The sequence below is a fragment of the Monodon monoceros genome, unplaced genomic scaffold, assembly GCF_005190385.1.
Source record: "Monodon monoceros isolate NGI ecotype Baffin Bay Population unplaced genomic scaffold, NGI_Narwhal_1 Super_Scaffold_3, whole genome shotgun sequence".
In the NCBI taxonomy this organism is placed as follows: Eukaryota; Metazoa; Chordata; class Mammalia; order Artiodactyla; family Monodontidae; genus Monodon; species Monodon monoceros.
In genome coordinates, this window is record NW_021703780.1 from 24,151,754 (window position 1) to 24,176,822 (window position 25,069).

General features: G+C 55.4%; 2 protein-coding genes across 10 annotated transcripts; both read right to left on the bottom strand.

Annotated features, from left to right (window-relative positions):
• Window positions 1-24: 24 nt before the first annotated feature.
• On the bottom strand, window positions 25-9,028 carry VWA7 (von Willebrand factor A domain containing 7). 2 transcript variants are annotated; one of them, XM_029243513.1, is made up of 16 exons: window positions 8,789-9,028; window positions 8,182-8,463; window positions 7,588-7,684; window positions 6,878-6,988; window positions 6,222-6,417; window positions 5,938-6,107; window positions 4,197-4,309; window positions 3,586-3,702; window positions 2,908-3,093; window positions 2,311-2,443; window positions 2,040-2,192; window positions 1,838-1,930; window positions 1,205-1,506; window positions 984-1,123; window positions 607-781; window positions 25-501 (listed from the first exon to the last, which is right to left on the bottom strand). In XM_029243513.1, the coding sequence occupies exons 1-16, from the start codon at window positions 9,017-9,019 to the stop codon at window positions 328-330; spliced, it is 2,673 nt and encodes an 890-aa protein (XP_029099346.1). In that variant the 5' UTR covers window positions 9,020-9,028; the 3' UTR covers window positions 25-327. The 2 variants fall into 2 exon arrangements, with proteins under 2 accessions (XP_029099346.1, XP_029099345.1); XM_029243512.1 differs by having other exon boundaries at window positions 25-781; window positions 984-1,506; window positions 8,789-9,020.
• Window positions 9,029-9,786: 758 nt separating this feature from the next.
• VARS (valyl-tRNA synthetase) lies at window positions 9,787-24,626 on the bottom strand. 8 transcript variants are annotated; one of them, XR_003796775.1, is made up of 31 exons: window positions 24,390-24,626; window positions 23,775-24,196; window positions 22,421-22,555; window positions 22,187-22,325; window positions 21,832-21,956; window positions 21,662-21,749; window positions 21,359-21,459; window positions 21,096-21,223; window positions 16,841-17,005; window positions 16,513-16,594; window positions 15,902-16,021; window positions 15,714-15,822; window positions 15,527-15,621; window positions 15,199-15,289; window positions 14,821-14,945; window positions 14,633-14,736; window positions 14,389-14,547; window positions 14,185-14,275; window positions 13,962-14,067; window positions 13,815-13,885; window positions 13,600-13,725; window positions 13,193-13,297; window positions 13,042-13,110; window positions 12,883-12,961; window positions 12,631-12,758; window positions 12,095-12,250; window positions 11,739-11,945; window positions 11,543-11,654; window positions 11,367-11,447; window positions 11,122-11,277; window positions 9,787-9,932 (listed from the first exon to the last, which is right to left on the bottom strand). XR_003796775.1 is itself a non-coding variant. In XM_029243564.1 (30 exons), the coding sequence occupies exons 2-30, from the start codon at window positions 24,159-24,161 to the stop codon at window positions 9,864-9,866; spliced, it is 3,795 nt and encodes a 1,264-aa protein (XP_029099397.1). In that variant the 5' UTR covers window positions 24,162-24,196; window positions 24,390-24,626; the 3' UTR covers window positions 9,788-9,863. The 8 variants fall into 8 exon arrangements, 7 of the variants coding, with proteins under 7 accessions (XP_029099397.1, XP_029099396.1, XP_029099399.1 ...); XM_029243564.1 differs by having other exon boundaries at window positions 9,788-9,932; window positions 11,122-11,447; window positions 21,662-21,746; XM_029243563.1 differs by having other exon boundaries at window positions 9,788-9,932; window positions 11,122-11,447.
• Window positions 24,627-25,069: the final 443 nt, after the last annotated feature.

A 25,069-nucleotide genomic window follows, 5' to 3' on the forward strand; every position in this document is an offset into this window, starting at 1 on the left:
AAGAGTAGCCCCAGCTCGCCGCAACTAGAGAAAGCCCGTGCTCAGCAACAAAGACCCAATGCAGCCAAAAAAAAAAAGATGCTACAGAGAAATAGAAAGCAACTTTCTCCAAAAATGAGTCTGGTTTGTTTCCCACAAGGGTTAGGGAAAGTGCATTGTGGGAAAATCCATTGCCTTCTATCCCAATCTTGGAAGGGACAAGTGCATGAGAAGGAAAACCTCCATCCCACCTGGGAGAGGTAGGGTCCGGAGGCCCATGTTACCTTCTTACCAATGGGGCAAGATGGCAAACGGTGCCAGAGACCCATCCCTCTAGGGGCTGTTGTGTCACCAGGAGGCCAGGCCTAGCAGGAGCAGCACCGCTCCAACTGTGCCCCACCAGGGGTTGCCCACCAGCCCTCCCCCAGCCCTGCCTGGAGTCACCAGGGTGGAAAGATGAAAGGCAGGGCTGGTGGTTGTGAGGACAGGGTCAGTCGAGTGGACAGGGGCAGGGAGCTGGTCCTGGGGAGAAGAGGGAGAGGCTGTCAGGGTGGCTGCACCCAAATAAGTCTGCACCACCCTCCTCTCACCTTGCCTATCCTGCAATGGAAAGTGGGGGCGCCTCACCTGCGGGGTGGGGCCCCGCACCAGGAGCCGGAGGAAGGCATGGGTCGGGGGTACTGTGCTGGCTTCTCGATTCATCGCGGTCACAGTCACCATCACCACGGAGTCTGAGGCGGCTGTGTCTGGTACCTTCAGCCACAGGCACCCCCAGGCGGACTCATTCTGTTCCAGGCGAACCCTGGGGAGTGGATGCCGAAGTCCGGCTGAAGCCGCAGGCTCTGAATAGCCGAAAGCCAAGGGGTGGAGCCAAGCGCAGGCTGGGAGGGGAGCGAGGAATCTGAGCGCCAATTCGAAAGAGCCAGAGGAGAGAGTACCAGATCCCACGCCCTGGGAATAGAAAGATGGGACAAGAAGGGAGCAGGAGGTTTCAGGGGCTTCACCTGGAGAGGTTGGAGGTGAGAGCGAAGCTGGGGTTGACGGATGTCCTAAGATCGAGATCCTGAGGGCCCGAGAAGCTGGCAATGCGGAGGCTGAGCGGGGCCTCGGTGCCCGGCGCCAGGAAACCCGGGGGACCACTGAGCTGCGGAGGAGGGCCGGTCAGGGGAGGAGCAGCAGGCCCTGTTCTCTCCAGCCGCAGCCGCACCTTCCGCTGGCATCTCACCTCCAGAAGGACAGGAACCACAGCACAGGGCTGGGGGGCCACCCGGCGCAGGCCCTGCCCCACTCCGTCCTGGCCAATCAGCTCCAGAGAGAAGGGTCCCGCGGTGGACAGAAGCGTGGGCGGTAGCGAGGCAACGAGGAGACCTCGCTCCCGGGGTCCCATGGGCTCCAAAGGCACCCGGCCCAGCTCGGCACCGTGCGGGACCCCTCGAAGGACGACGTGGGAGAAATGCGGCAGAGGATCTCCAGGGTTTCCTCTGGAGCCCAGCCCTGTCACTTCTACCAGCAGCTGGGAATGGAGACCTGGGACAGGGGAGGGGAGGAAAGAACAGTGGCTGCGTGAGGTTTGGAGACAGGGAGAAAAGCATGAACAGCTTTGAATAGGGGTTAGCTCTCGCGGTATGGATGGGGAAAAGGGGTTACCTCTATGCGTATTGATGGCGAGGGCCAGGAGGGAGTGCTGGGATGCTGGAAATGTTCTATAGCTTGAACTGAATGACGGTTATTTTTTATTATATAAAATCCACCCAGCTGTACACTGTAGTACACCTTATTAAATGTTATAACTCAATGAGAAGCTATATATATAATTTATATATATACACAAAGCAAGTTGGGGTGGGGACAGATGTACCTGCAACTGGTTGAGTCAGGGGGTAGAGGCCAGGGTGGGGTCCATCCTTCATGGGGATCCCAAAGTGGAAGAGGAAATCCAGGGAGGTCTGGGCTGAGGGAGGGCGAAGGCAGTCAGAGACCTCCAGAGATGAACGTCACTCATATTGCTCTCTGAGCTCTGCAGTCTCCCCTTCCTTTCCCAGGAATATCTCCCTCCTTACCTTGTACTCTCACCCGGGGGGTACCCTTGGCTGTGACCTGGATCTCCCAGGTTCCTGTCTGCAGGGGGTCATTCATGCGCACCATCCAGAACTGCCCGAAGCGGCGAGTATGACCTAGAGGCCCCTCACCTTCCTCCTGGCCCTGGGAGACCCCTGGACGGGTATTGGGGGCAAGAGATTGTCACAGGAGAATTCCTTTCCCTTAGTACATTACCCCTCATTCTCCAGTCTCCATTCTTGCCTCTGCCTTGAGACACACACATGGAAGTACCTGCAGGGTTTCTGATCCAGAAGCTGCTGACCTCCCCATGGATCCGGACTGTGACCCTCTGGAGCAGCCCATCCACACTGAACACAAGTGGCCTCTCAGGCACCACAACAGGAGGCTCCAAGGGAAGGGTCACCTTGAGGGGGCAGGACCGAAAAATGGGGGAGAAGATAAGGCATGGAATGAGGTGGGAACAAAGACAGGAGAAAGAAAGGTAGAGACAGAAAAAAACTAAGTAACACATGGGATACCAGTGAGAGAGGAAGGACCAGGGATGAAGCTATGATCAATGACAAAGTTGGAGGCAAGGGATTAAGGATGAGGTAACCACTTCTTGCCCCCCTTAAAAGATGGCAGGACTTCCTAGAGTAGCCGTGAAGACAGAATACTGGAGGCCAAGACTGAGGGTGGTAGTACTAATATGGAAGGAGCAGTGTAGAAGGTGGGTAGCTGTGGATCTCAGAGGGAGAGAAACTTCCTTTCCCAGTCTCTGTCTAGAATGGCAACTCAGCAATGGGAGCCATTTGCTTTCTTCTACAAGAAAGAGAAATGCAGTGTCACCATCGTCCCCTCAGTTCTGAGCTGAGCCCCCACACTTACCAGGTCAGCTACGCTGTCCCCAACAATGGCTGCCACATCCTGAATGTACTGGTCTTTGGTGAAGATCACCTCTCCTCCTGAGGCCAGCGCCACCGCTTCATACGGCTCAAAACGCAGAGGGGACAAGACCTCACGCCGAGGTCGGCCCTGAACCCTAGATGGGTCTTCAGTCAACAGGAATGTGACCTGTGCCCAGAAGAAAGGCCAGGACTTGAAGTTTCCATTTGCCATCTACCATTGTAAATAAGGATCTCCTGTGCTCAAGCTTTCTACAGAGCTGGTGATTGGTGGTAAATTCTCTGTCTACCCTCTGACTGCTACAGCAGGGTCTCCCAATGACACAACCCCTGGGCTTCAATTAGAAGTTGCCATTCCCTGTAACTGTCACCATACGTCATCCACATAGTGGATTGCTGGCAGCCAAATCTCCAGTTCTTCAAACGGTTTATTGGGGGCAGATTCATATAAGAATTCAGCATCATTAAGGGTAGGGCCTTCCACTCTTTAGTATTGTTAAAGGGATCTGGAAATGTTATACTCATGGTTCACTTCTCCCACCCCCAAGCCAAGTCTGGTTTAACCACCCTAGTGTGAGTGTGACCCTTGTAATGAGAGTTGTCCTGCAGTTTCCCACATCCCTGGGTAGCTAACACTGAGTCTCCCACCAGCTATGCTTACTCTGCAACGCCGCTCCTGAGTCAGAGATTCCACCCGGTTGGTGAGAAAGGCATCCTTGGGGGAGGCGTCAGTGAAGACGAAGATGTCTGAGAGTGGAGGTGTGTGTAGCAGGGCCAGCTGACAGGGGAGGGAAAAAACTGGTGTTAAAAAATGGCAGCAGTGGGACTTCCCTGGTGGCGCAGTGGATAAGACTCCACGCTCCCAGTGCAGGGGGCCGGGCCTCGATCCCTGGTCAGGGAACTAGATCCCACATGCATGCCGCAACAAAGAGTTCACATGCCACAACTAAGGAGCCCGCCTGCCGCAATTAAGGAGCCCATGTGCCGCAACTAAGGAGCAGGTGAGCCGCAACTAAGGAGCCCACCTGCCGCAACTAAGACCTGGCACAACCAAATAACTTAAAAAAAAAGTGGCGGCAGTAGGGGAATGGGCAGAGCAAGGGAGGGCAGAGTAGAAGGCAATACGGCCCTGGAACCTGGAGTGAAGCGAGTGGGACTAGGTTCTGAAGATGGGGTGGAGGGATGAGGTCCCAGGGAAGCTCTAAGCTCCCTTGATGGTGGGGCCTGGAGAGGGGTGGCGAGAGAAGAAGGGAAGGGGTGGGGAGGGCAGACCTCCAGGGCTGACAGGCACATCTCGGGCTCATCTCCACCTCCCAAGGCATGTATTTCATTGAGTTGTTGCCAGAAGCTGTCAGGGTCACTGGTTGTAAAGACGGGGCCAAACCCTGGGAAAGGAGAAAGGAGATTGAGATAAGTGAGAGGAGGGCTCCCCTCATTCCCACCCATGGGCATCTCCCCAGTCAAGGGGCCCCGCTGTGCTCCTTGGGTGGACAAGTATTGAGATAACAATATTCCTTTATACTGACAGGGTAGAACAAGGCAGGGGCTAGGTACCTCTGGTGGGAAAGTGGACCTCATTTCCTCACAAAATGGTGGCACTTCCTGTGGTCCTGAGTGGGCCTTTTTGGGTATATGTGTAAGTATAAAAAACAACCGAGGGGACTTCCCTGGTGGCTCAGTGGTTAAGAATCTGCCTGCCAATGCAGGGGACATGGGTACGATCCCTGGTCCGGGAAGATCCCACACGCTGCCGAGCAACTAAGCCTGTGCGCCACAACTACTGAGACTGCGCTCTAGAGCCCGCGAGCCAAATCTACTAAGCCCACGCGCCACAACTACTGAAGCCTGCACACCTAGAGCCCGTGCTCTGCAACAAAGAGAAGCCACTGTAATGAGAAGCCCGCGCACTGCAACGGAGAGTAGCCCCCCCACCGCTCACCACAACTAGAGAAAGCCCATGCACAGCAACGAAGAACCGACACAGCCAAAAAAAAAAAAAAAAAAAAAAAAAAAAAAAAAGCCAACATAGATAACCAACAAGGACCCACTGTATAGCACAGGGAACTATACTCAATATCTTGTAATAACTTATAATGGAAAAGAAACTGAAAAAGAATATATATAACTGAATCACTTTGCTGGACACCTGCAACATTGTAAATCAACTATACTTCAACTAAAAAACAACAAAAAAAACTGGGTCCTCAGTTTCCTCACAGAAAAGACAGAGAAATAATAGTACTTACCTCAGAGAGGGTTATTGGGTGATTAAATGAGTTGATTTTGTAAATCTTAGAATAGTGCTTTGACACATAATAAGTGCTAAATTCTTAATTATTCACTTACTTGTACCTTTATCAAATATGTGATAAACCCCTTTTGAATGTCAGCTACTAAGAGATTTATATAGGCAGATCAGACTCAAACCCTGCCCTTAGGGAATTCTCAATCCAAATTTTATTTCATGATCATTTTGACCCTGGGAGATAGGCGGGATAAGGCAAATACTAATCCACTTTATGGTTGATGAAATTGAGGAAAGAGAGGTTAAACAATCAGCCTAAGTACACACAGTAAGTGCCGGTCAACCCAGGCCAGGTGATCTGACTTCTAATTTAGCGGGGAAAGGAATATGATGTACCTAGCTGTCTTAGACATTTCACAGGGGCCTGGACCCACCAACCCGCCCCCCATCTTCATCCCAACCTGTCTACAGGAAATGGAGAGAACTGAAAATGACTTATTAGAATGGAAGCCTAAGAAAGCAGAGGCTACCTGCCTAAGCACCCATAATGATTAAACTCATATGGAAAGTGCTGTCATGTTGGAAGCAGTAGAAGAAGTGGCTGATTGTTTCCAATATGCACACAAGTACCAGTAAAGACTCACTCAGGACCCTAGGAAGAGCCTCCCTTTTATTATGGAAATGAAGCCATTAGGCCCACTTCCCTACCAGTGGCATTTACCCCTTGCCCTGGACTTCCCTCCGCTATTCCTGCCAGACCCCAGTTACCTGGGTCATGGAAAGGCACCAGGACATAGTGGGTGGGCTCCATGGGGCCGCCCCGTCGCTGCTCCACAATGTGGCGAGCCTGGATTTTGGCAGCATTGATCTCCTCGCCCATACTTCCTGTGGTATCCAGGACGAAGCTCAGGCTGGAGGCTGGGGTGATGTCCAGCAGCCTGGGAAGCAGGCCAGAGACACAGTGAAGGGTCTGCACACTTGTCCCCAGGCCCTGGTTTCTCAACTCTGGAGCACCTACCTATTAAGGAGCCCATCCCCAGGAGGCCACTCACCTGGAGAAACCCCTGTCTCCCAGGCGGCTTCGTAGGAGGCTGAAGGCCTGGATGGAGGCCAGAAGGGCCAGGTTTGCAGCCTGGAGGTGCAGCATGTGGTGTGGGGAGAAGCCTGGGGATGTGCTATCCTTGTTGATGCCTCCCCGTGGTGGCTGGGAGCTGCTCTGGTCAAAATGGCCCCCATGGCTACATTTCCCTGGGTTGGGGAAAGGGATCTGGAGGGTGGAGGTAAAAAACCCACTGCCTCCTAATAAAACGAGGCCCTCTCTGACCTGCCCTGACCCTCTCACTCCTCAGCAAAGGATAAGCAGAAAATTATGATATTTTGTAGAGGGCAAATCTGGAGTAAATCTGGAATGATTAGTTACCACAGCACACGGTAGATCCCTTGATCCCTCCAGTTAGTCCCCAAAAGCTGCTCTCGGGCACTGAAGTCTTATCGGCAATGTGAGAAGCTGCTCCCACCACCCCAACAATCATGGCCACCTCAGTGGGCCTTCATCCACCTGCTCCCCTCCCAGCACCCTCTCCTTCTTCCAAGAAGTGATGCCATAGGAAATAGGACAAGGGCTACAGGACTGAGGTCCCTAGGGAGAGGGTCAGGGGAGAGGAAGTGACTTTCTCCCCTTACTTCTGGGGGTTTTCCTGTCTGGTACCTGGAGGTTTGGAGGGATGAGTTCCAAAGTAGCCAGAGGTGAGGAGTGTGAAGCCCAGCAAATTCCCAGGGCAGCTCCACTCGTCACAGTCGGAGCAGGTAGGATCACCCACTGGGAAGAGAGGGCAAGGGTCTGGCACCCAAGATTCTGCTGCCCCTGACCTTTATCCCTGTCCACCCGAACTTCTTCAGCTTTTCCTCTCAACTGGAACAAGGTAAAAGCCCATAGGTACCCTTTGCTGGTACCCTTCCAGGCTTTCTGAACTAAAACCTGGAGCTCATGGCTGGCAATGAGACTTAATATTTGAGACTGGGACTGTGCTAGAAAACCCGGAAGTGGGGGGGGGGCACCAATCCTACGGGAGTGTGCCCTCTGTGAGCTGTGGACAGGAAGTGAACCTGTACTAGACAGGAGGCAGCTTCCGGGTCACAGTTCAGTTGGAAGGATGAGGGGACTGAGAGAGAAAGCCCCCCGTGTGATCCAGTGGGGGGAGGAAGCCACGTGAAAGACAGAGAACTCCTGACGTCTGCAGATCTGGTCCTGGCTCTGTCCTCTGCTGCGTGACCTTGGGGAAGCAGCTGACTGGCCTTTGGCTGAACCGAGGGACCGCACAGGTGGTTCCAGAGATGAAGCCATGTTGTACCCTATTCGACCCCAGGATGTGAGGCGGCTCTGTGGGCTCACCCTCACCAGTGGGGTCCCGGCCGTACCTTGCGCCAGGTTCCGCAGCCCCTGCCTTGGCCAGAGGAGGTGAGGGTGTGGCTGCTGCTTCCCCAGTTCCACCCAGTTGCTGTGACTGTAGAAATCCTGGTCCCAAGAGAAAGGAGAAGGGGAAGAAGCACTAGCTCACTGTTCTCACCGTCTCCAGCCCTGACTCCCCTTCCTCCCAGTTCCCCAGCCTGAAAGCCTCCTCCACCCTGCTACGCCCCAGACACCCCAAGTCCCCTCCACTGCTCTCTCCCTTGCCCAGAATAGAGCTCGGCCAAAGTGGGAGCCTCCCACGTTTCTTCCCATCTCACTCAGAGCCCAGCCAGAAGCCTTTCAGTGGCCTGCACGGCCCACCTCTTGACCTCAGCACCGACCTCTCTCCCTCACCTGCTCCAGCCGCCAATGCCTCCCAGCTGTTCCCACAGGACGCTGCCAGTTTGGAGGCGGGGACTAGGGAGTAGCCCCAGGGCCTTGGCAAGCAGCGCCCCAGCCCCTTCTAGAGTAGGGGGAGGCATGGCTAAGGAGGCACCATTCAGGAGACAGGAAGACTGGAAACGAAGACCCCTCTGACCACGACCCACCAACTCTGTCCTCACCTGCAAGGCATGAAGCGCAGCCCCGAGGCGCTGGCGGGCCAGGCTGTGGTCAAGGGCTCTGGCCGCCACCACAGTCTCCCCTAGAGCTCCCACCAGGCGTGCGCGCCCCTGGCCCAGCCGCTCGGCATCAAAGTGCAAGTCAGGGTCATTCCTGGAAGTCGGCAGGAAGTCCTGGGCGGCGTTGGCACGAGACACCTCTCCTAAGGCTGCTCGGAACCGCCGGGAAGGAGACCCAGGTCCGAAGTAGGCGGCAAAGAGGTTGTCGGCAAGGAGAGTGCGGCCCTGGGAGGGTGGTAGGGGGCAGGGGTTCCAGGGAAGCCCCTTGGATCGGACCACTGCCTACATTTCCTCAGCTCTGTCACTCCAGACCGGGTGTGGGAAGAATTGAGGGTGCTGAGCCCTACAAGGGAGGGGCAATCCTGGACACTCCTAAGGAGGGGGACTCCTGATTGTAGGACCAGGACTCCTGGGTATTGTTGATGTCAGGAGGGGAGGAGGGAATGTGTGCGTGGGGTCCCTTCTCTGGGCAAGCAGGACCCTCAAGTAGTATAAGTCCCCCAGAATGGGGGAATCCACCTGGGATGTGACCGGACCCAGGGACGCTCACCAGGAAGTCCTCAAGGCGAAGGGGGGGCCGACCTGGGGGCGGCTGCTCCAGGAAGAGCTGCAGGGTGACGTTGAGTGCCGCCTCCTCGGTCAGGTCCTGGTGGGTGATGGAGCCGGGGGCAGCCAGGAGGCTCCAGATATTGGGGAAGAAGGCAGCTGCGGGGCCCAGCAGCTGCAGCAACAGCAGCAGTGAGGGGCCCAGGTGGGACGGGGGCTCGTCCGTGGGGCGCATGGCTGACACATGGACCTGGGGAACAGAAGGCTCTCCAGAGAGCAGGAAGCAGCAGAGACTTCAGGGCAGGCCCGGCTCTGTCTCCATGGGCACCTGCTTTGGCCCCCTTAACTGGCTTCCCCGCCCTCTCCCTTCAACCATCCGGACAACCTGAGGGCCTCTCAGACCAATAGGGACTTACACCTGCAGGGGAAGGTCCGAGGCTCCTCCCCCACCCCCGCACCACCCCCCACCCCACCCCTCGGCTAACGCCCCCACGCAGAGGAAGTCTCCTCTCTAGGCCTCTCCCCTACCTGGTTGCTGGGTCTCCAGGCAGGGCCGGGGGGGCGGGGGGGGGGCAGGGTGTCACAGGGCACTTAGGTCAGAGTTATAATTAACCTAGCCCGGATTCAGTGGAGGGAGGGAGGGAGGCCCCGGCAGGGTGTGGGCAGGACAGGCGGCTCCTGGCCCCTCTACTCTGGCCTGCCCAAGGCCACAAGCAGCAGCCAGCACCAGGGCGGGCCTCCCACGGCTGGATGGTTGGCCGCAGTGCGGAGGTGAGGGAAGAGCTGGGAGGAGGAGGCAGCAGGAGGGGGGAGCTAGCAGCGTGACTCAGGCCTGGCTCAGGGCCAGGGCCAGACCCAGAGAGACGCACCTCTCTACCCGCAAGGACCCAGTGCCTCACGCCCAGCCTGCTGCCCTCCTGTTCACGTTGGCGCCTCTGAGGATTCAGGAACCCAGCCCCTCAGCACCCCGTCCCCAGCCCCACCACACACAGCCAAGAGATGGTTTTGTGGCAAAATATTTTATTGCTGCCATCCCCATGGTGGAACACTGGGAGTTACGAGGGTTGGAGTTGGGTGTATCACAGCATCTTCTGAAATAGGGAGATGGCCTCATCGACCTTCCTGAGCTCTGCTTCTGTCTGCTGGAGCTGAGGGTGAAAAAGGGGGTGAGTGGTGAGACCTAGGGCCAAGAGAAAAGAACCCCAAAGGCCCACAGGAGCAGAGAGGTCAGGGACTTCCCTGGTGGCTCAGTGGTTAAGAATCCACTTGCCAATGCAAGGGACACGGGTTCGACCCCTGGTCCGGGAAGATCCCACATGGCGCGGAGCAACTAAGCCCGTGCGCCACAACTACTGAGCCCACGTGCCAAAACTACTGAAGCCCGCACGCCTAGAGCCTGAGCTCTGCAACGAGAAGCCACCGCGACGAGAAGGCTGCGCGCCGCAGCCAAGAATAGCCCCCACTCGCAGCAACTAGAGAAAGCCCACGTGCAGCAACGAAGACCCAACGCAGCCAAAAATAAATAAATATATATATTAAAAAAAAAAAAGAGCAGAGGGGTCAGAGTTGGAAAGATGGGTAAGTACCACGGGCAGGGAGTAGTCTGGGGGAACTGTGTGCTTGGCTAGCCTGCTTCCCCCTAATTCCCCACCTCCCTGTTCTCTTCCACCATCACTGGTGTCCTGGGTCCTGTCTTTTCCCAGAGTGGTCCATTCCCAAAGACAAAGGGGCTTCAGAGCTCATGTGCGCCACCCAGTGGCTCAGCCCCAGCCAATGACTGGGGAAGCAGGCACAGTGGTTAGGGACAGAGGCTCTGAGGGGCCCTCAGCCTTCATCTGGAAAATGGTGTTGGTAATACTGCCCTGCCATGAGAGGGCTACTGGGACAATCACGTGAGACAACCCTGCTCAGCCGCCAAGGCTCTGTAGCTCCTAGCCTCCACTCATGTTTCTCTTTTTGTCCCTGTGGTTTACCCCATGGCTCCTCCCTGCAGGGGTCCCAGGTGATCTGCCAAGCTTCCTGACTGTATTGGGTCAATCCCAATCCCAGCCCCCCGGCATGTGGATACCAAGGTCTGGGAAGCGGGTGGTGCACGAGGGCTCTGACTGGGAGGAAGGATGGATGGATGGTCTGCTTCCATCTTCAACTTGCTGTGTGACCCTGGACTGTGCCCCTGCCCTGGCTGTTCTTCACGTGTGAGAGAGGGGATTACGTGGTCCCATCTGCTCCTCCATGGATTGCCTGGGGCCCGGCAGAGCAGGCGCAGGAGGGGGTTTGATGGTGGGGGGAGTGATGGGGTGGGAAATGGGGAAGGAAACGCCCACCCACACCACACACCTTGACTTCATCTGCCTCCTGGACTTTGAGGGGCACCTTGACAGTGTAGCCCGAGGCAGCACGGCGTTCCCGCAGACGCTGGGCCTGCCGCTGCGCCTCACTGCGCTTGGCCTGCAGTTTGCCCAGCTCCCGGGCCGGGTCTACCAGCCCCTGCAGCTGCAGGTGGACAGAGCAGCGGTCAGAAGCCAGGGCCACAGCGCAGCCCTGGGGTGCAGAAGCCCCCAGCGCCAGGACAGCCACTATACCCGCGCTGGCCAGCGTCTGCACATGGCCCGACACTGCTGATGCCAGGGCGCCCGTGGCCTCGTCAGCCACTTCCAGGAAACCTGCGTGGGAGGGAGAAAGGAGACGAGACAGCCACACTGGACACGGGTCCCAGAGTGGGCTGAGGGGACGGGGGACGCGGGGGCCTGAGGCTCACAGTCGGGCCGGATCCGGGTGAGGTTGTAGTCGGCACGCAGGGAGCGCACGGCTCGAGTGATGCTCAGGGCCAGCTCGAAGGCGCCTTCCGCCTCAGGGTCCTTCCAGGAGCACTGTGGGGTGGAGAAGCGGGTGAGGGAAGCTGGGGGCTGGCTCTGCACAGCTACCCGGAGCCCACGCCAGGCCACACCCCATACCTCCGAGGGCTCCGGATAGGAGGTAACGCAGAGGCTAGGGGGAGCTTGTGGCGTCCGCCGGGGCAGCCTCTGGAACAGCTCCTCGGTCACAAAGGGCATGAAGGGCGAGAGCAGCCGCAGGCCGACGTCCAGGCAGGTGTAGAGGGTCTGGCGGGCGTGCTCGGCCGCCACCTGGTCCACCCCACTCAGCACAGGCTTCAGGCACTCCTGGGGAGGGGGAGGCACAGGGCTCAGGGCTGGGGAGGCCTAGCTTCCAGCCCTCGCTGAACTGCTGAGGACGGGGAGGGGGACAGGCTGGCTCAGGTCTCATGCCAACCCAGGGTTCTGTGCACCCCGGCCCCTCGGCCCCTCCTCACCAGGTACACATCACAGAGCTCGTAGAGCCAGAAGCTGTACTGGGCGGTGGTGACAGCTGGGAAGTCGTAGGCCTGGAAACCCTGGTTGCTGAGCCTCACAGCTTCAGTCAGCCGGCTGCGGATCCAGCGGTCCACCAGGCTCCCGCGGCCTCCAGGCTTGGGGGGAAGCACCATATCAGGCGGGGGGCCACCATATGCCCAGGCGGAGGGGAGCCAGAACCCCATGGGAATGGGAACCATGGGGAAATCTGCATTCCAGGAGCCTGATGGGTCCAAGGCAACCACCATGTGCCCAGTGCCTGGGGGAGAAAGGGTAGGCCTCCCTCCACCTTGTGGAAGGACCAGTGCCTGAGGCTCTCCTGATGACAATCTGTCCCTATATCCTTCTGTCCCCTCAGCTAGACAGAGGCTCCTTGGGGGCAGGAGCCGGGCTTCCTGACTCTGTGGCTACAATCCTGAAACAGCATGGGCCGTGCTTGATGGCAAGGATGCAACCTGTGTGGGTGCTGCCCACCTCGCGCCTACCAGGCCCTCACCTCAGAGGTGGGTGAGGGCACAAAATCCTTCCCAAGGCCACGGAGGGCAAACTTGGTGGCGTTCCAGAGCTTGTTGCAGAAATGGCGGTATCCCAATATCCGGTTCACATCCAGGTTGATATCACGGCCTGGGTGGAGGTGAAGTGTGAGTCCACACCGTTCTCCCTCCCAGCTCACGCCCAGGGCAGAGGAGAGAGCTGTGCCTCAGGGAAGGAGGAACGATGCAGCTGAGACAGGTTTGAGGAGCCGTACCCTGGGATGTGTAGGCGCACAGTCCAAACCGGAGAGCATCGGTGCCACACTCAGGGATCCCCGCCGGGAAATCTGCCTTCTGCGGGTAAGGAGTGAGCGTCCTGAGCCAGCCTCACCTGCCTTCTGCCCAAACTCCAGCCCCGGGCCCACCCTCTGTACCTGCCCTTCTTTAGCCTTTTCCACCTCGCTGGGATCCAGGTTGCTGTTCAGTAACTGGTCATGGAGGCCCTAAGGGTGAGGTGGGAGTAGTCAGAGGCCCGCGGCCACCACCCCACAGCCCTTCCCGGCCTGAGCCAGCACCCAGCCCCACCTGCAGAGAGACTCCGTGGATGACGTCCAGGGGGTCAATGACGTTGCCTAGAGACTTGCTCATCTTCCGGCCGTGGGCATCCCGCACGATGGCGTGGAGGTAGACCTGCGAGGCAGGGAAGGGAAGGCCTGTGGAGATGTCTCCCCACCTAGACCCCAATGCCTATCCCCCTACTCCTACCTCTGCTTTGCCCTCCTCTGAACCTCAGGCCCCTCGGTGTCCCTGCCAGCCCCTTCAGTGCCTTCGTGTGAATTAGAAGTGCTCCCTCCTCTAGGAAACTGGGGTGCAGAATCACCTAGTAGAGCCCAGGCTGGCTTTGAGACCCCACAAGCCTCCTTGGCCAGGCCCACCCACAGCTGCCTGGGTGAGGGAGGGGACAGTGGGAGGGGTCTCAGCAGTCTCCACACCTCTCTGAAGGGCAGCCTGCCAGTGAGCTTCAGGCCAAGCATGACCATCCTGGCCACCCAGAAGAAGAGGATATCATGGCCCGTCTCCAGCAGCGTCCCCGGGTAGAACACACTCAGATCTTCTGACTGGGGGCAGAGCAGGGCGTGAGTGATGGGGAGCCAAGCACCCACCCCCACGACTCCCACCCCACCCTGCGCTGGCCCCGGGAATGTACCTGGTTGGGCCAGCCCAGGATGGAGAAGGGGAAGAGGCCAGAGGAGAACCAGGTGTCCAGTACGTCTTCATCTGAGGGGGGCCAGAGGTCAGACGGGGTGGAGGTGAGGATCAGCCCCCCTGCCCCCACCCCAAGGCCCCGCCTTGCCTTGCTGGAGACTGATCTTGTCCGGGGACACTCCGAACTCCTCGGCTGCCTTCTCCAGAGCCTCGGCCTTGGTGCGCCCGCTCACCCAGTACCGCCCATCAGGGTCCTGCCACAGGTGGAGTGAGTATCCAAGGGGGCACCTCTGCCTGTCCCCCCACCAAGATCCAATGAACCCAGAGCCCCCTCAAGAGGTGCCAGTACCCAGCCCTGGCCCGGTTCTCACCTCCCCTGGGGGTACAGCTGGGTCACTGACAGTGACGAAATAGGCTGGAATGCGATGGCCCCACCACAGCTGCCGGGAGATGCACCAGTCCCTGCAAGTGGCAGGGGGAGGAGAGGGAATGAAGGAAGGGCAGGAGGTGCCCGGCCTCTGCCCCGCTTGGCCCCTTGCCCAGTCGCCATTCCCACATCGAGGGGCCTGACGCACCTGATGTTGTCCATCCAGGCATGCCATGTGCGTTGATGGGCCTCGGGCAGGATGCGGAGGTCGCCCCGTGTCACAGCAGCGCTGGCGGCCTGGGCCATCTCCCCACAGCGCACGTACCACTGCGGCCGCAGGAGAGGCTCCACCACGTCCTTGGAGCGGCTGCAGGTACGTGTGGGTGGGGAAGCTGGGTGGTGAGCACCCCGAGAAACCTGTCCCCGCCCCCTTCCCTGGCCTCCACCCTCACTTGCAAAGTGGCACCACCATGGGGTTGTCCTCAGTGCCACGGAACAGTCCCCGCTCCTTCAGCGCCACCAGCACTGCCTTTCTGGCCTCAAACCTGGGCAGGCCCTGGATGTGAGACAGGCTCTGTCACGGCCGTGCCAGGTACCCCGCCGTCTCCTGAGCCAGCCACCACGCCCCAGGCAGTCTCACCAGGAAAGGTGGGGGCACGTTGACAAGGGCCCCTTGGGCGTCCATGATGCTGATGGCCTCCAGCCCATGCCGCTGCCCAACCTCATAGTCATTCTGGTCGTGTGCAGGGGTGATCTTCACCGCGCCTGGGGTGTGCGCCGGGGTGCCAGGGTCACGAGGGACTCAGAAGAGTCTCTGCCCACACGCACTCCCCCTTTTGCCGACGGATGTGGCTCTCAGATCACCCCTGTCCCCCATCCCCCTCACACAGTCCCCTGAGAACCAGCCCAACTCCTGCCTGCTCAGGTGAAGCTTATTTTTTTCTTTGAAAGGGGAGACGGACAGCAGGAGTGTGCCTCATGGCTCCTTCCTCTCCCCACAGGACAGCCCTGTGCTCACCTGTGCCGAACTCCATGTCCACAAAATCATCGAAGATGATGGGAAGGCTCCGAGACACGAATGGGTGGATCACGCTCTTCCCCTTCAGGTGCTGGGGACAGAGGGAGATGCCAAAAACGCACAAAGGGCTGGGCCCGCCTCCCTCCTACGCAGGGTCCTAACTTTCTAACATCCAAATTCCATCTACACGTCCAGAAAACAGCCAGCAGATGAGTTTCTGATCCAATTTCTCTCATCAGCTGGGGGCTCAGCACCCATCCCCCCACGTAGCGTGGGGGCCGCCTCAGCCAGCATTCATCCCCCAACTGTGGGCAGCACACCGCCACACCTGGTATCTGGGGTCTTTGGGGTGCACGGCTACGGCCACGTCTCCCAGCATTGTCTCAATCCGAGTTGTTGCTACCAGCACCTCCTCGTCGCTGTCTGGGGTGACAGAAGGCCTTGTGGGCTCAGCGCTGGGCCCTTCCCACCCCCCAGCCAACCCAGCCCAGGACCCTGGTGCCCCTGGCTCCTACCTGAGCCTTGGACCTTGTAAGCAAAGGAGACGAGGACCCCAAACTCCACCTTCTCCTTGTAGCCAGGCACAGAGAGCAGTGTGCGGCCTGTCAACTCCTTCTTATCCACCTGTGAGGCGGAGATTAAGAAGAGTGGCCCAGGAGCTGAGGGTGGAGATGGGGAGAGCCGGGGGAGGGAAGGGGCACACCTCGATGTCTGAGATGGCAGAGTTGAGGGTACAGGACCAGTTGACAAGGCGGGTACTACGGTAGATGACTCCTTCCTCATGGAGCTGGACAAAGGCCTCCGTCACGGCTGCTGACAGTTTCTAGGGGGGAACAGGGGGAGCCAGAGATGGGCCTCGGTGTCAAGGCAGCAGGGGCCAGTGAGACCCGGCTGGCCCAGAGCCCCACTGCCTGGCACACAGACCCCTTTAGGGGCTAGAGGAGAGAAGTGCTTTTCTTGAGGGGGAGAGGGCACTATGGGAACACAGATTGGCAACAGCCTGGTGATACCGTAGATGGCAGGGAAACCACTCAGCTAGGGACAGGTGCTAATGCAGAAAATCTTGGGGGTTCAGGCTCCAGGGGAGGGTGAGGCCCCACCATGTGCCACTGGAAGGAATTTGAGCTCCTAAGGTAGGTGACAGGTAACACAAAGGGCCATGACGTGGGGTAGAAAGTGGCATTTGCAGCTGAGCCCTAGTGGTTTCCTATGAGTGGGCCACCTCCTGGGGAAGGGCCCTGGGCATATGCTCTCTTCCGTGGGGAGCTTCCTACTCCTACCCCAGCCCCGAGACCCGCCCCTATTCCTACTCACAGGATCCATGGTGAAACAGGCTCGATTCCAGTCCAAGGAGCTGCCAAGCTTCTTCAGCTGGTGGTAAATCCGGTCCCCTTTCCTGGAAGTGGACAGAAAGGCCGGGATCAGCATTCAGGCCTGGGTGGAGGGAGACACCAGGCAGCTAATGGGGCAGAATATGGGGATCACTCATCCCTCTGAAACGGACGTTGTCCTTGGGGCCAAATGACCCTCAGCCTCTGTGGGAGGGTCTGACCCTGCAGCCAGGGTTGCAGGTGACAGAGATCTTATCTGGACAGGGGACAGGGAGGCAGGGCTGTGATGTCTGCAGGGATGCTGCACTCACTCCTCCTTCCACTTCCAGACCTCCCGCAGAAAGGCCTCTCGGCCCAGCTGGTGCCGACTCAGCCCCTGCTCGCGCCAGAGTTTCTTCTCCACCACCACCTGGGTGGCAATGCCCGCGTGGTCACAGCCAGGATTCCACAGGGTGGTCTCCCCGCGCATGCGGTGCCTGTGGGAGGAGCACGGAGAAGCAGAGGTGAGCAGGCAGTAGAGCTGCCCCGAAGGAGGAAGGGACTCCAGGCAGGCAGTCGGTGAACTTGAGAAAGAGAGGGGCGATGGGGCAGGACTCTCCCAACTCTAAAATCACTGTCAGACAGAGATGTGTGAGGACAGCCAAGGCAATTTGGCAAAAGAAGGACAAAGAGGAGGCTCTCGCCCAGCTAGATATCAACACATGTGAGAAAGTTACGATTACTAAAAGAAGTTTTCACAGGAACTAGGAACAAAGTTATAGATTAAGGAAACAAAACGGTGACTGGAAACAGATTCAAGCATATTTAGTATTTGTTAAAGGTGGCATTTCATATCAGTGGAGAAAGGACAAACTATTCAATAAATTTGTTTGGGACACTAGCTAATTGGTTGGAAAAATCGCCCTACTTCCCCAAAGCCACAAAAATAAACTTATTTACTTTAAAATAAATCTAAATTTAGTTTAATTCTAATTTAGTTAAAAAGAAAAACCGTCAACTTTAGAAAACAAAACTATAAGAAAAGCATTAGAAAATGGTATCGTTTCCAAAAATTAAAAAAAAGAAGAAAATAATAGGTGAGCGATCATGTTTGTAACTTGGAGGCAGGAGAGATTTTCTTTAACAAGACAGTAAACATTAAGTCAAAGAACATTGGTAAACTGACTAGGTTAAAACATAAAACCTCAGAACAATAAAATCTCTGAGTTGAAATTCAAGGACTCGACTATTTTGGAGAAAATGACTGGAAGCTAGTAATACTTCAGGGAATTAATCAGGGGATGAATTAGAGAAATAGAGATGGTAGTATCGTGAGTCTTCACCTACCATATTCTGGTACAAGTAAATGCAGTTTACTCTTAATCAAGCTCTGCACTGATGTGGCCCATGAAGCATTAAACTGTAATGAACTTTTTTTTTTTTTTTTTCTTTTTTGCGGTACGCGGGCCTCTCACTGTGGTGGCCTCTCCCGTTGTGGAGCACAGGCTCAGGACACGCAGGCTCAGCGGCCACGGCTCACAGGCCCAGCCGCTCCACGGCATGTGGGATCCTCCCGGACCGGGGCATGAACCCGTGTCCCCTGCATCGGCAGGTGGACTCTCAACCACTGCGCCATCAGGGAAGCCCCTGTAATGAACTTTTTGGTGACCTTTGAGAAGTACATTTTAAAGTAGGAGAGAGGACCAAATTAATGTCAGTTATTATTATTGTTATTAAAAAATGATACATGTTGGGCTTCCCTGGTGGTGCAGTGGTTGAGAGTCCACCTGCCGATGCAGGGGACATGGCTTCGTGCCCCGGTCCGGGAAGATCCCACATGCCGCGGAGCGGCTGCACCCGTGAGCCATGGCCGCTGAGCCTGCGCATCCGGAGCCTGTTGCTCCGCAACGGGAGAGGCCACAACAGTGAGAAGTCCGCGTACCGCAAGAAACAAAAACAAAAAACGATACATGTTAATGGGACTTCCCTGGTGGTGCAGTGGTTAAGAATCTGTCTGCCAAAGCAGCAGACACAGCAGAGCTGGTCTGGGAAGATCCCACATGCCATGGAGCAACTAAGCCTGTGCACCGCAACTGCTGAGGCCGCGTGCCACAACTACTGAAGCCAACAGGCCTAGAGCCCATGCTCCACAACAAGAGAAGCCACTGCAATGAGGAGCCTGCGCAGCACAACAAAGAGTAGCCCCCAACTGCTGTAACTAGAGAAAGCCCATGTGCAGCAATGAAGACCCTACACAGCCAAAATTTAACTAATTAATTAATTTTAAAAAATGATAATGTTTAAAAAAAGAGTGGGGGAGAGAAAATTACTGTAGAAATACAGTAACGCTGTGTTCATACATTATTTTCAATGACTCATCAAACTGCATTATATCCATTACTTTATCAGTCTGTTTACCCCCACTGGGTTTAGATCTCCTTGGGGACAGGACTGTAGCAACTCCATTCTCTTACAGATCACAGACATTCTTATATGCTGTAATGGATATGAACATTTTCTGACCTTTTCAAGATGTTGTTAAACAATACTATTAAAGAAATCAAGCATGAGAGAGGAAGATAAAAATATTATTTCACTAAGTGTCTCTTGGGGAGCATATAAATTTGGCCAAAAAAAAAAAAAAATCAATAAAATGTCATGGATATTTGTAGAAAAACACCTTATTCTCTGCTAGAAGAAAAAGGAAAAAACATAGGTAGATAGTCACTTTTACTTCATTTTTATGTCTTACTGGTGGAGATACCTATGGCTGTTATTTCACGTTATCTGTGATTCTAAAACACTGACGTGAATCTATTCCAGTTAAGTAATGGGAGTTTCTAATATTTGATTTAAACCGTGCTCATTAGAAAAAAATGTTGTTAGCTTAAGTGTTCTGTAAGAAGTGTAACCTTTCCTCACGTAAATAATCTGGCTGTTGTATGTATTTAACACAACTCTGTTTTTCCAACTCTTCATTCCTTGCAAAATGCTAAGTCTGACGTATCCCAGTGCCCTGAGCAGAGCTGGCACACAGTTATGTCCTGTAAATATTTTTGACCAATTAATTGAGTTAAGTAGGACACTAGAAAAACGTCTCAAAATTTAAAATATAATAAATAAACCCTAGTTTCAATAGATAAAATGCTGTTTTAAAATACTTTTTAAAAGAAATTCGTCACCTGAAATATTAGCCTTTGTGGTTGTTAACTAGTCAAAATATTAACAGTGGGGGAAAAAAAGTCAACTGCTAGAACAGGAGAAAATGTTTATAACATATGTAACAACAACAAAAAAAATCAATAGCCAAAATGTATACATACACTCTATAAAGAATCTTCTAACGAAACAATTAAAAAGTAAACAAACAAACAAAGAATAGAAAGATGGGCAAACAACAGGTTCAGACAATACATATAAAGAGAAACCTGACTGGCCAGGATACATGAAGAGACACAGCCTCACTAGTAATCAGCGGTAACAGAAATAACCATTTTCCCCCATCAGACTGGCAGAACAAAGACAGATAATGCCCAGGGTTGGCAGGGGCACACCTCACATGCAACTCATGGAGTATAAGCTGGTAAAGCCGTTTTGGAGGGCAACTTGCCAGCTTCTATTTGTACTCAATAAAGGCAGGCCCCTTGGACACAGAGATTTCACTTCTTGGTATCTACGCCAGAGATATGCTTCCACAGGAGCTTGAGAAAGCATGTATAGGAAATGTGCATTCCAGCACTTTTCAACAGAGAAAAATTAGGAACATCCATTAATAAAAAGTGACACCAGGGCTCCCCTGGTGGTGCAGTGGTTGAGAGTCTGCCTGCCGATGCAGGGGACACGGGTTCGTGCCCCGGCCCGGGAAGATCCCACATGCCGCGGCGTGGCTGGGCCCGTGAGCCATGGCCACTGAGCCTGCGCGCGTCTGGGGCCTGTGCTCCGCAACGGGAGAGGCCACAGCAGTGAGAGGCCCGTGTACCAAAAAAAAAAAAAAAAAAAAAGTGACACCATTATGTAAAGCCACACTAAGGAGCAATGAGGAGAATCAAGTCAGTCCACATATAAGGATGAGGAAAAATCTCTAGATAAACTGTTAAGGGTAAGAAAAAAGTTATAAAATAACAAGTTTGGTGTGAGCCCTTTATGTTACAGAAAAGAAAAACCCATTTACCAAAAGGAAAACTACACATTTCTATGGGTACATGTAAGCAAATAGGAAAGGTCTGGAAAGATACACATCCAAGTGATGACAATGATGTGTGCTAATTCTTAGGAGGGAGTAAATCTGGAGGAGGGTGGTCAAAGAAACTTGAAGTTTTAAATTTCTTACAAGAATATATTCACATATTTCTCGCTAAATTCAAAATAATGTTATTTTTAGTGGCAAGAGAAGAGAGTCTGCAAGTGGAAGTGCTGGTTACTTGACCAGGAGAGGATGCTAAGTCATCAGATGGGAGTGACCCAGAGAGGTGTAGCACCACCAGGGGACAGAGCTGAGGGCCCCAGTCGGCAAAGAGAAGGGAACCACAGGAGTGTGGAGCCAGAGAAGGCAGAGGGAACCAGTTGGAGGGGAAGACGGGAGCTCACCATCGGGTCAGGGAGTCCTGGATGGCGTTGGTGAGCGCGTGGCCCAGGTGCAGAGAGCCTGTCACGTTGGGGGGTGGAATGCACATCATGAAGATGCCCCGAGGATTTGGTGCTGACACACTGGAACGCTGACGGGGAGGAAGGATGGGTACTTACTAAGGCCTCATGTCACCTCTTCTGGTCCGCTCCCAGGCAATGTATCCTTCAGCCCTGTCCTTCCCCGCCCCCATCCCCTCCAGGCCTGGGCAGCAGTGCCCACTCACCCCATACTCGGGCTTGAAGAAGCCCTGCTGCTCCCACCAAGGGTACCAGGCAGCCTCCACATACTGAGGGCTGTAGGAGTCAGGCATGGTGCCACTGACATCTGAGGGGGAGGAAGGGAAGGGTCAGAGCCGAGGCTGGGAGCAGCTGGGAAGGGGATGAAGGGCCAGCAGAGAAGGACCTGGGACTCTGCAAATCCTCACTAGCAAAGTAGTGGGAGCAAGGACAGAGCAAAAGGGGTAAAAAGAGAAGAGACAAGGAGGGTAGAGGTGAAGAGTGGAGGTCTCTCTTCCCCCTTCTAGTACCTTTCTTTTCTCCAGGTGGGGTTGGGAGGTCATAGGTAATGACCCCAGGGTCCCGTTTCTCCCTCTTCTCTGGTTTTGGTTTCTTCTGCTTGGGAGGGAAAGGATATAGGCCCAGATATCAGCCGCTCACCATGGCACCAACCCTCCATCCAGCTCCACCAACCTCTCACCTCCCCAGGGGGTGGCTGCTGCTGTTGGACCTTCTGCTTCTGTTGGAATTTCTCTAGCTTCTCCCGTTTCTTTGCCTCTTTCTTGAGTTGAGCAGCTGTCTTTGGGGGTGCAGGGACCTCAGAGCCTGGAAAGAGGCACAGAAATGCAGACCTGCTGGGGACCCTCTGTGAAGAGTGCTATTACGTCTCAGATGGCCTATTTCAGCTGCCCAAAGGCTCCCCCGTGCTGACCTCCCACCTACCCCCGCCCAGCTCCTGTCCCGGTGATTCTGCTATTCCTAAGAGACAAAAGAAAGTGAGCTGCATGAAAGGCCCCAGAGGAACCCCTTCGCTCCCACCCTCCATGCTTCCCCACCTGGCTGTTGGGAGAGAGGCCTGGCCCCTGAATACACAGCCACCTCTCCCAGCACGGCCCGGAATTCTGGCTGCTGGACACATGTGATAAACCAGCGAGTCACATTACCCCAAATCCGGCGGGCAGAGGGGTCCAGGACCTGGGGTGGGGAAAAGAAATGAACTATCCTTACTCACCCTATAGTGAGGTCTAAGGGAACCTGCCTTCATTCTTCCCCAAGCCCCAATGACTCACATAACGGAAAGGCAGCAGCAAAGCTGTGACAGCCGCCAGGTCAGCCAGAGTGGGTGCCTCTCCAGCCAAGTAGGTGTGCAGCCGAAACCACTCTTCCAAGGGGCTCAGGGCCCTGCCCAGGGCCGCCAGTGCAGCCTAACAGGAAGGAAAAGGGGTATGAGATAAGGCTCGGCCCACCTCAATCCCCACCCCCATTCAATCCATTTGGCCTCCTTCCATTCCCACAAATCACGTTTCTTCTTCACTGAAATGATCATAATAAAAATACTTCCCATTCATTCAATAAATTCCTACTGAACACTTTTTTTTTTTTTTTTTTTTGGCCATACCACGCAGCATGCGGGATCTTAGTTCCCCAAAGAGGGCTCAAACCTGCGCCCCAGGCAGTGGAAGCGTGGAGTCTTAACCACTGGACTGCCTACTAAACACTTATATGTCAGATACAATATACTGAGCACAGGAAGTTAAAGGTCACATGAAGCAACACAGTAACCGCTTCAACAAGTATTTTTTAAGTACTTACTGCATGCCAGGCCTTCTCTAATGAATGAGGAGACAATATGAACAGATGGAGCCTCTGACCTGTTGAAATTTACATTCTAGGGGCGGAGACAATAAATGTGCAAATATATAATGTATTACCCTATTTTCCTCCTAAGTGCTATGAAGAAAAATAAATGAAGCTGAGGGGGAGAGAGAATTCCAATGAGGGGGGCCGCTATTTACATAGGGTAGTCAGGATATGAGGGAGCAAACCAGGATCTAAGTCATATATTCATTTCATTCATTCAAAAAATACTAGATATCCACCATGTGCTCAATACTCTGCAAGGAGGTGGTGTTATAAGGGCGGTAAGGCACAGCTCCACTCAAGAAGAATTTAATTATAATCTGGTATGATTCTCTCTCCTTTCTCCTACTTCCCTTCTTCCTCATTTCACTTCTCCTCCATCTTCTCCCAGCAACTGTCATCTCTCCAGGCCTGCCTGCCTCTCCTCATCTCTCCTTCACCCAATCTTTTCCTACAATTCACAGTAACCTCTACCTAACCTCATCAGTTTCAGGTTCATCAAACGCTTACTCTGAGACTTTAAAACACCTGGCACTAGATTATGTGCTCTGCACACATCTTTCCAACTTCTCAACATGTTCTCAATTTTCGTTTTCACAGACATGGAAAGACCAAGGCTCAAAGAGTTTAAGAAAGCTACCCAAGATTACCATAGCAGGTGGCAATCTGGAATACGATCAATTTTTTTCTACGTCTGACATGCTGACTTCCTGGCTCACCATCCATTCCAAGTCTTGCTTCCTTCTTCTAAATTTCCCCCTTCCCCTCTGCGCTTCTTCTCACCTGGGGGTCCTGGCCAGAGCTTCGGAGTCCCAAGGCTGGCAGCGTTGCCCCACAGGCAGCTGGTATCAGCTCCGTGTCTGCGTAACTGACCCACTGTTGGACGAGGACGGCTGCCCGACTACCCCCAGGGCCCCCCAGGCCTGCTGGCCACAGCAGCTGGGCCACAGCAGTGGCCCCCCACACCCAGAGCCCACCGGGCCCCTGTTCCAGGGCGGGCAGGCGGGGTGGCGGAAAGGGACTCCTGCTGGTCGGGGGCGGCTGGAGACAGATGCGGGGGTGGGCTCCTCCCCATCCCGGACCCTCCCCATGCTCCCCGTAGCGAGCAGCTATAAGGGCTCGGAGGCTGGGGAAGGCATCGGGGTGAGGAGAGACGTAGAGAACGGACATGGTTATGCAGGAGGTCCGAACGAGGTGGAAAAACCCTAAGGAGAAAGAGACAGGGTAAGACCGAGGGACCCAGGAATCTGACTGGACTTCAAGAGCCGAGCACCCAGCTCTCGGAGTGGCAATGACAGTGGGGAACTTCCCGTGACCGCGGGCCCTCGGGGAGTGTGGGAAGCTCGTAGGAGCCCCTCAGCGGCCGGCAGGACGCGGGTTCGGGATGTATGTACGTACTGGAGGGAGGTGGTCACACTGAGCCTGGTATCCACCTCATAGCCGGGCGCCGGCCGAAGCTGGACTGGTCTGGCGGCTGGAGCCGGGGAGTCCAGCGGTCGTCGACGGCGGGCAGTTGTCCGGGCGACCGTAGCTCCCCGCGACAGCAGCCCGGGCCGTCGGCGCCCACGTGTGACTGCAAGCGTTTCCGGGCCCGCGGGTCCTGGCGGGGGCAGCCGTGCCCCGCCTGAGTGTGCGGGCGCTGCCCTGGCCCGACCCTGGCCCGGGGACCGCGCCGCCCGCCGCAGACCGCGCTCCGGAGGAACAGCGAGGGGCGCGGACACGGGATCGCGACGCGCCCGGGAACCGCGCTCCCGTCAGGCACCGCCGCGGGCACCCCGCGCGGGTCCTCGGCCGGGCGGGAGGGCGGTGCCGAGCGGGCAGCTGGGGAAGCGGCGGGGAGGGCGCTCCCTGACGCGGACGCGGATCTGTTTGGCGAAGGTCCCTGGTGTCCAGGTCCTCCCTGGCCCTCATTTCCTCCTATGTGGGAAGAGGGAGTCACGCTGGATGGCCTCTAAGGTCCCTTCATGCTGAGAACTCATATCTGTAGCGGCAACTCTTGTTCGCTAAACGAGCGAAAGTTAATTTCCAGTCACAACTCTCCACAGTATTTTGTCACTTGTATTTATTTATCTGCAATA

Bases quoted from the DNA above. Each gene is read 5' to 3' on its own strand.
- VARS (XM_029243561.1), bottom strand. From the start codon at position 24,161: ATGTCCGTTCTCTACGTCTCTCCTCACCCCGATGCCTTCCCCAGCCTC. The intron at 15,823-15,901 runs GTGTGCCCCTTC...TCCGCCTCACAG, and splicing joins CTGCCATCTCAGACATCGAG to GTGGATAAGAAGGAGTTGAC. The intron at 14,068-14,184 runs GTGAGAACCGGG...CACCTGTGGCAG, and splicing joins CAGCTGTACCCCCAGGGGAG to GACCCTGATGGGCGGTACTG.
- VWA7 (XM_029243512.1), bottom strand. From the start codon at position 9,019: ATGCGCCCCACGGACGAGCCCCCGTCCCACCTGGGCCCCTCACTGCTG. The intron at 3,094-3,585 runs GTAAGCATAGCT...TTCTGGGCACAG, and splicing joins CTCAGGAGCGGCGTTGCAGA to GTCACATTCCTGTTGACTGA. The intron at 2,193-2,310 runs GTACTTCCATGT...ATACCCGTCCAG, and splicing joins CTGGATCAGAAACCCTGCAG to GGGTCTCCCAGGGCCAGGAG.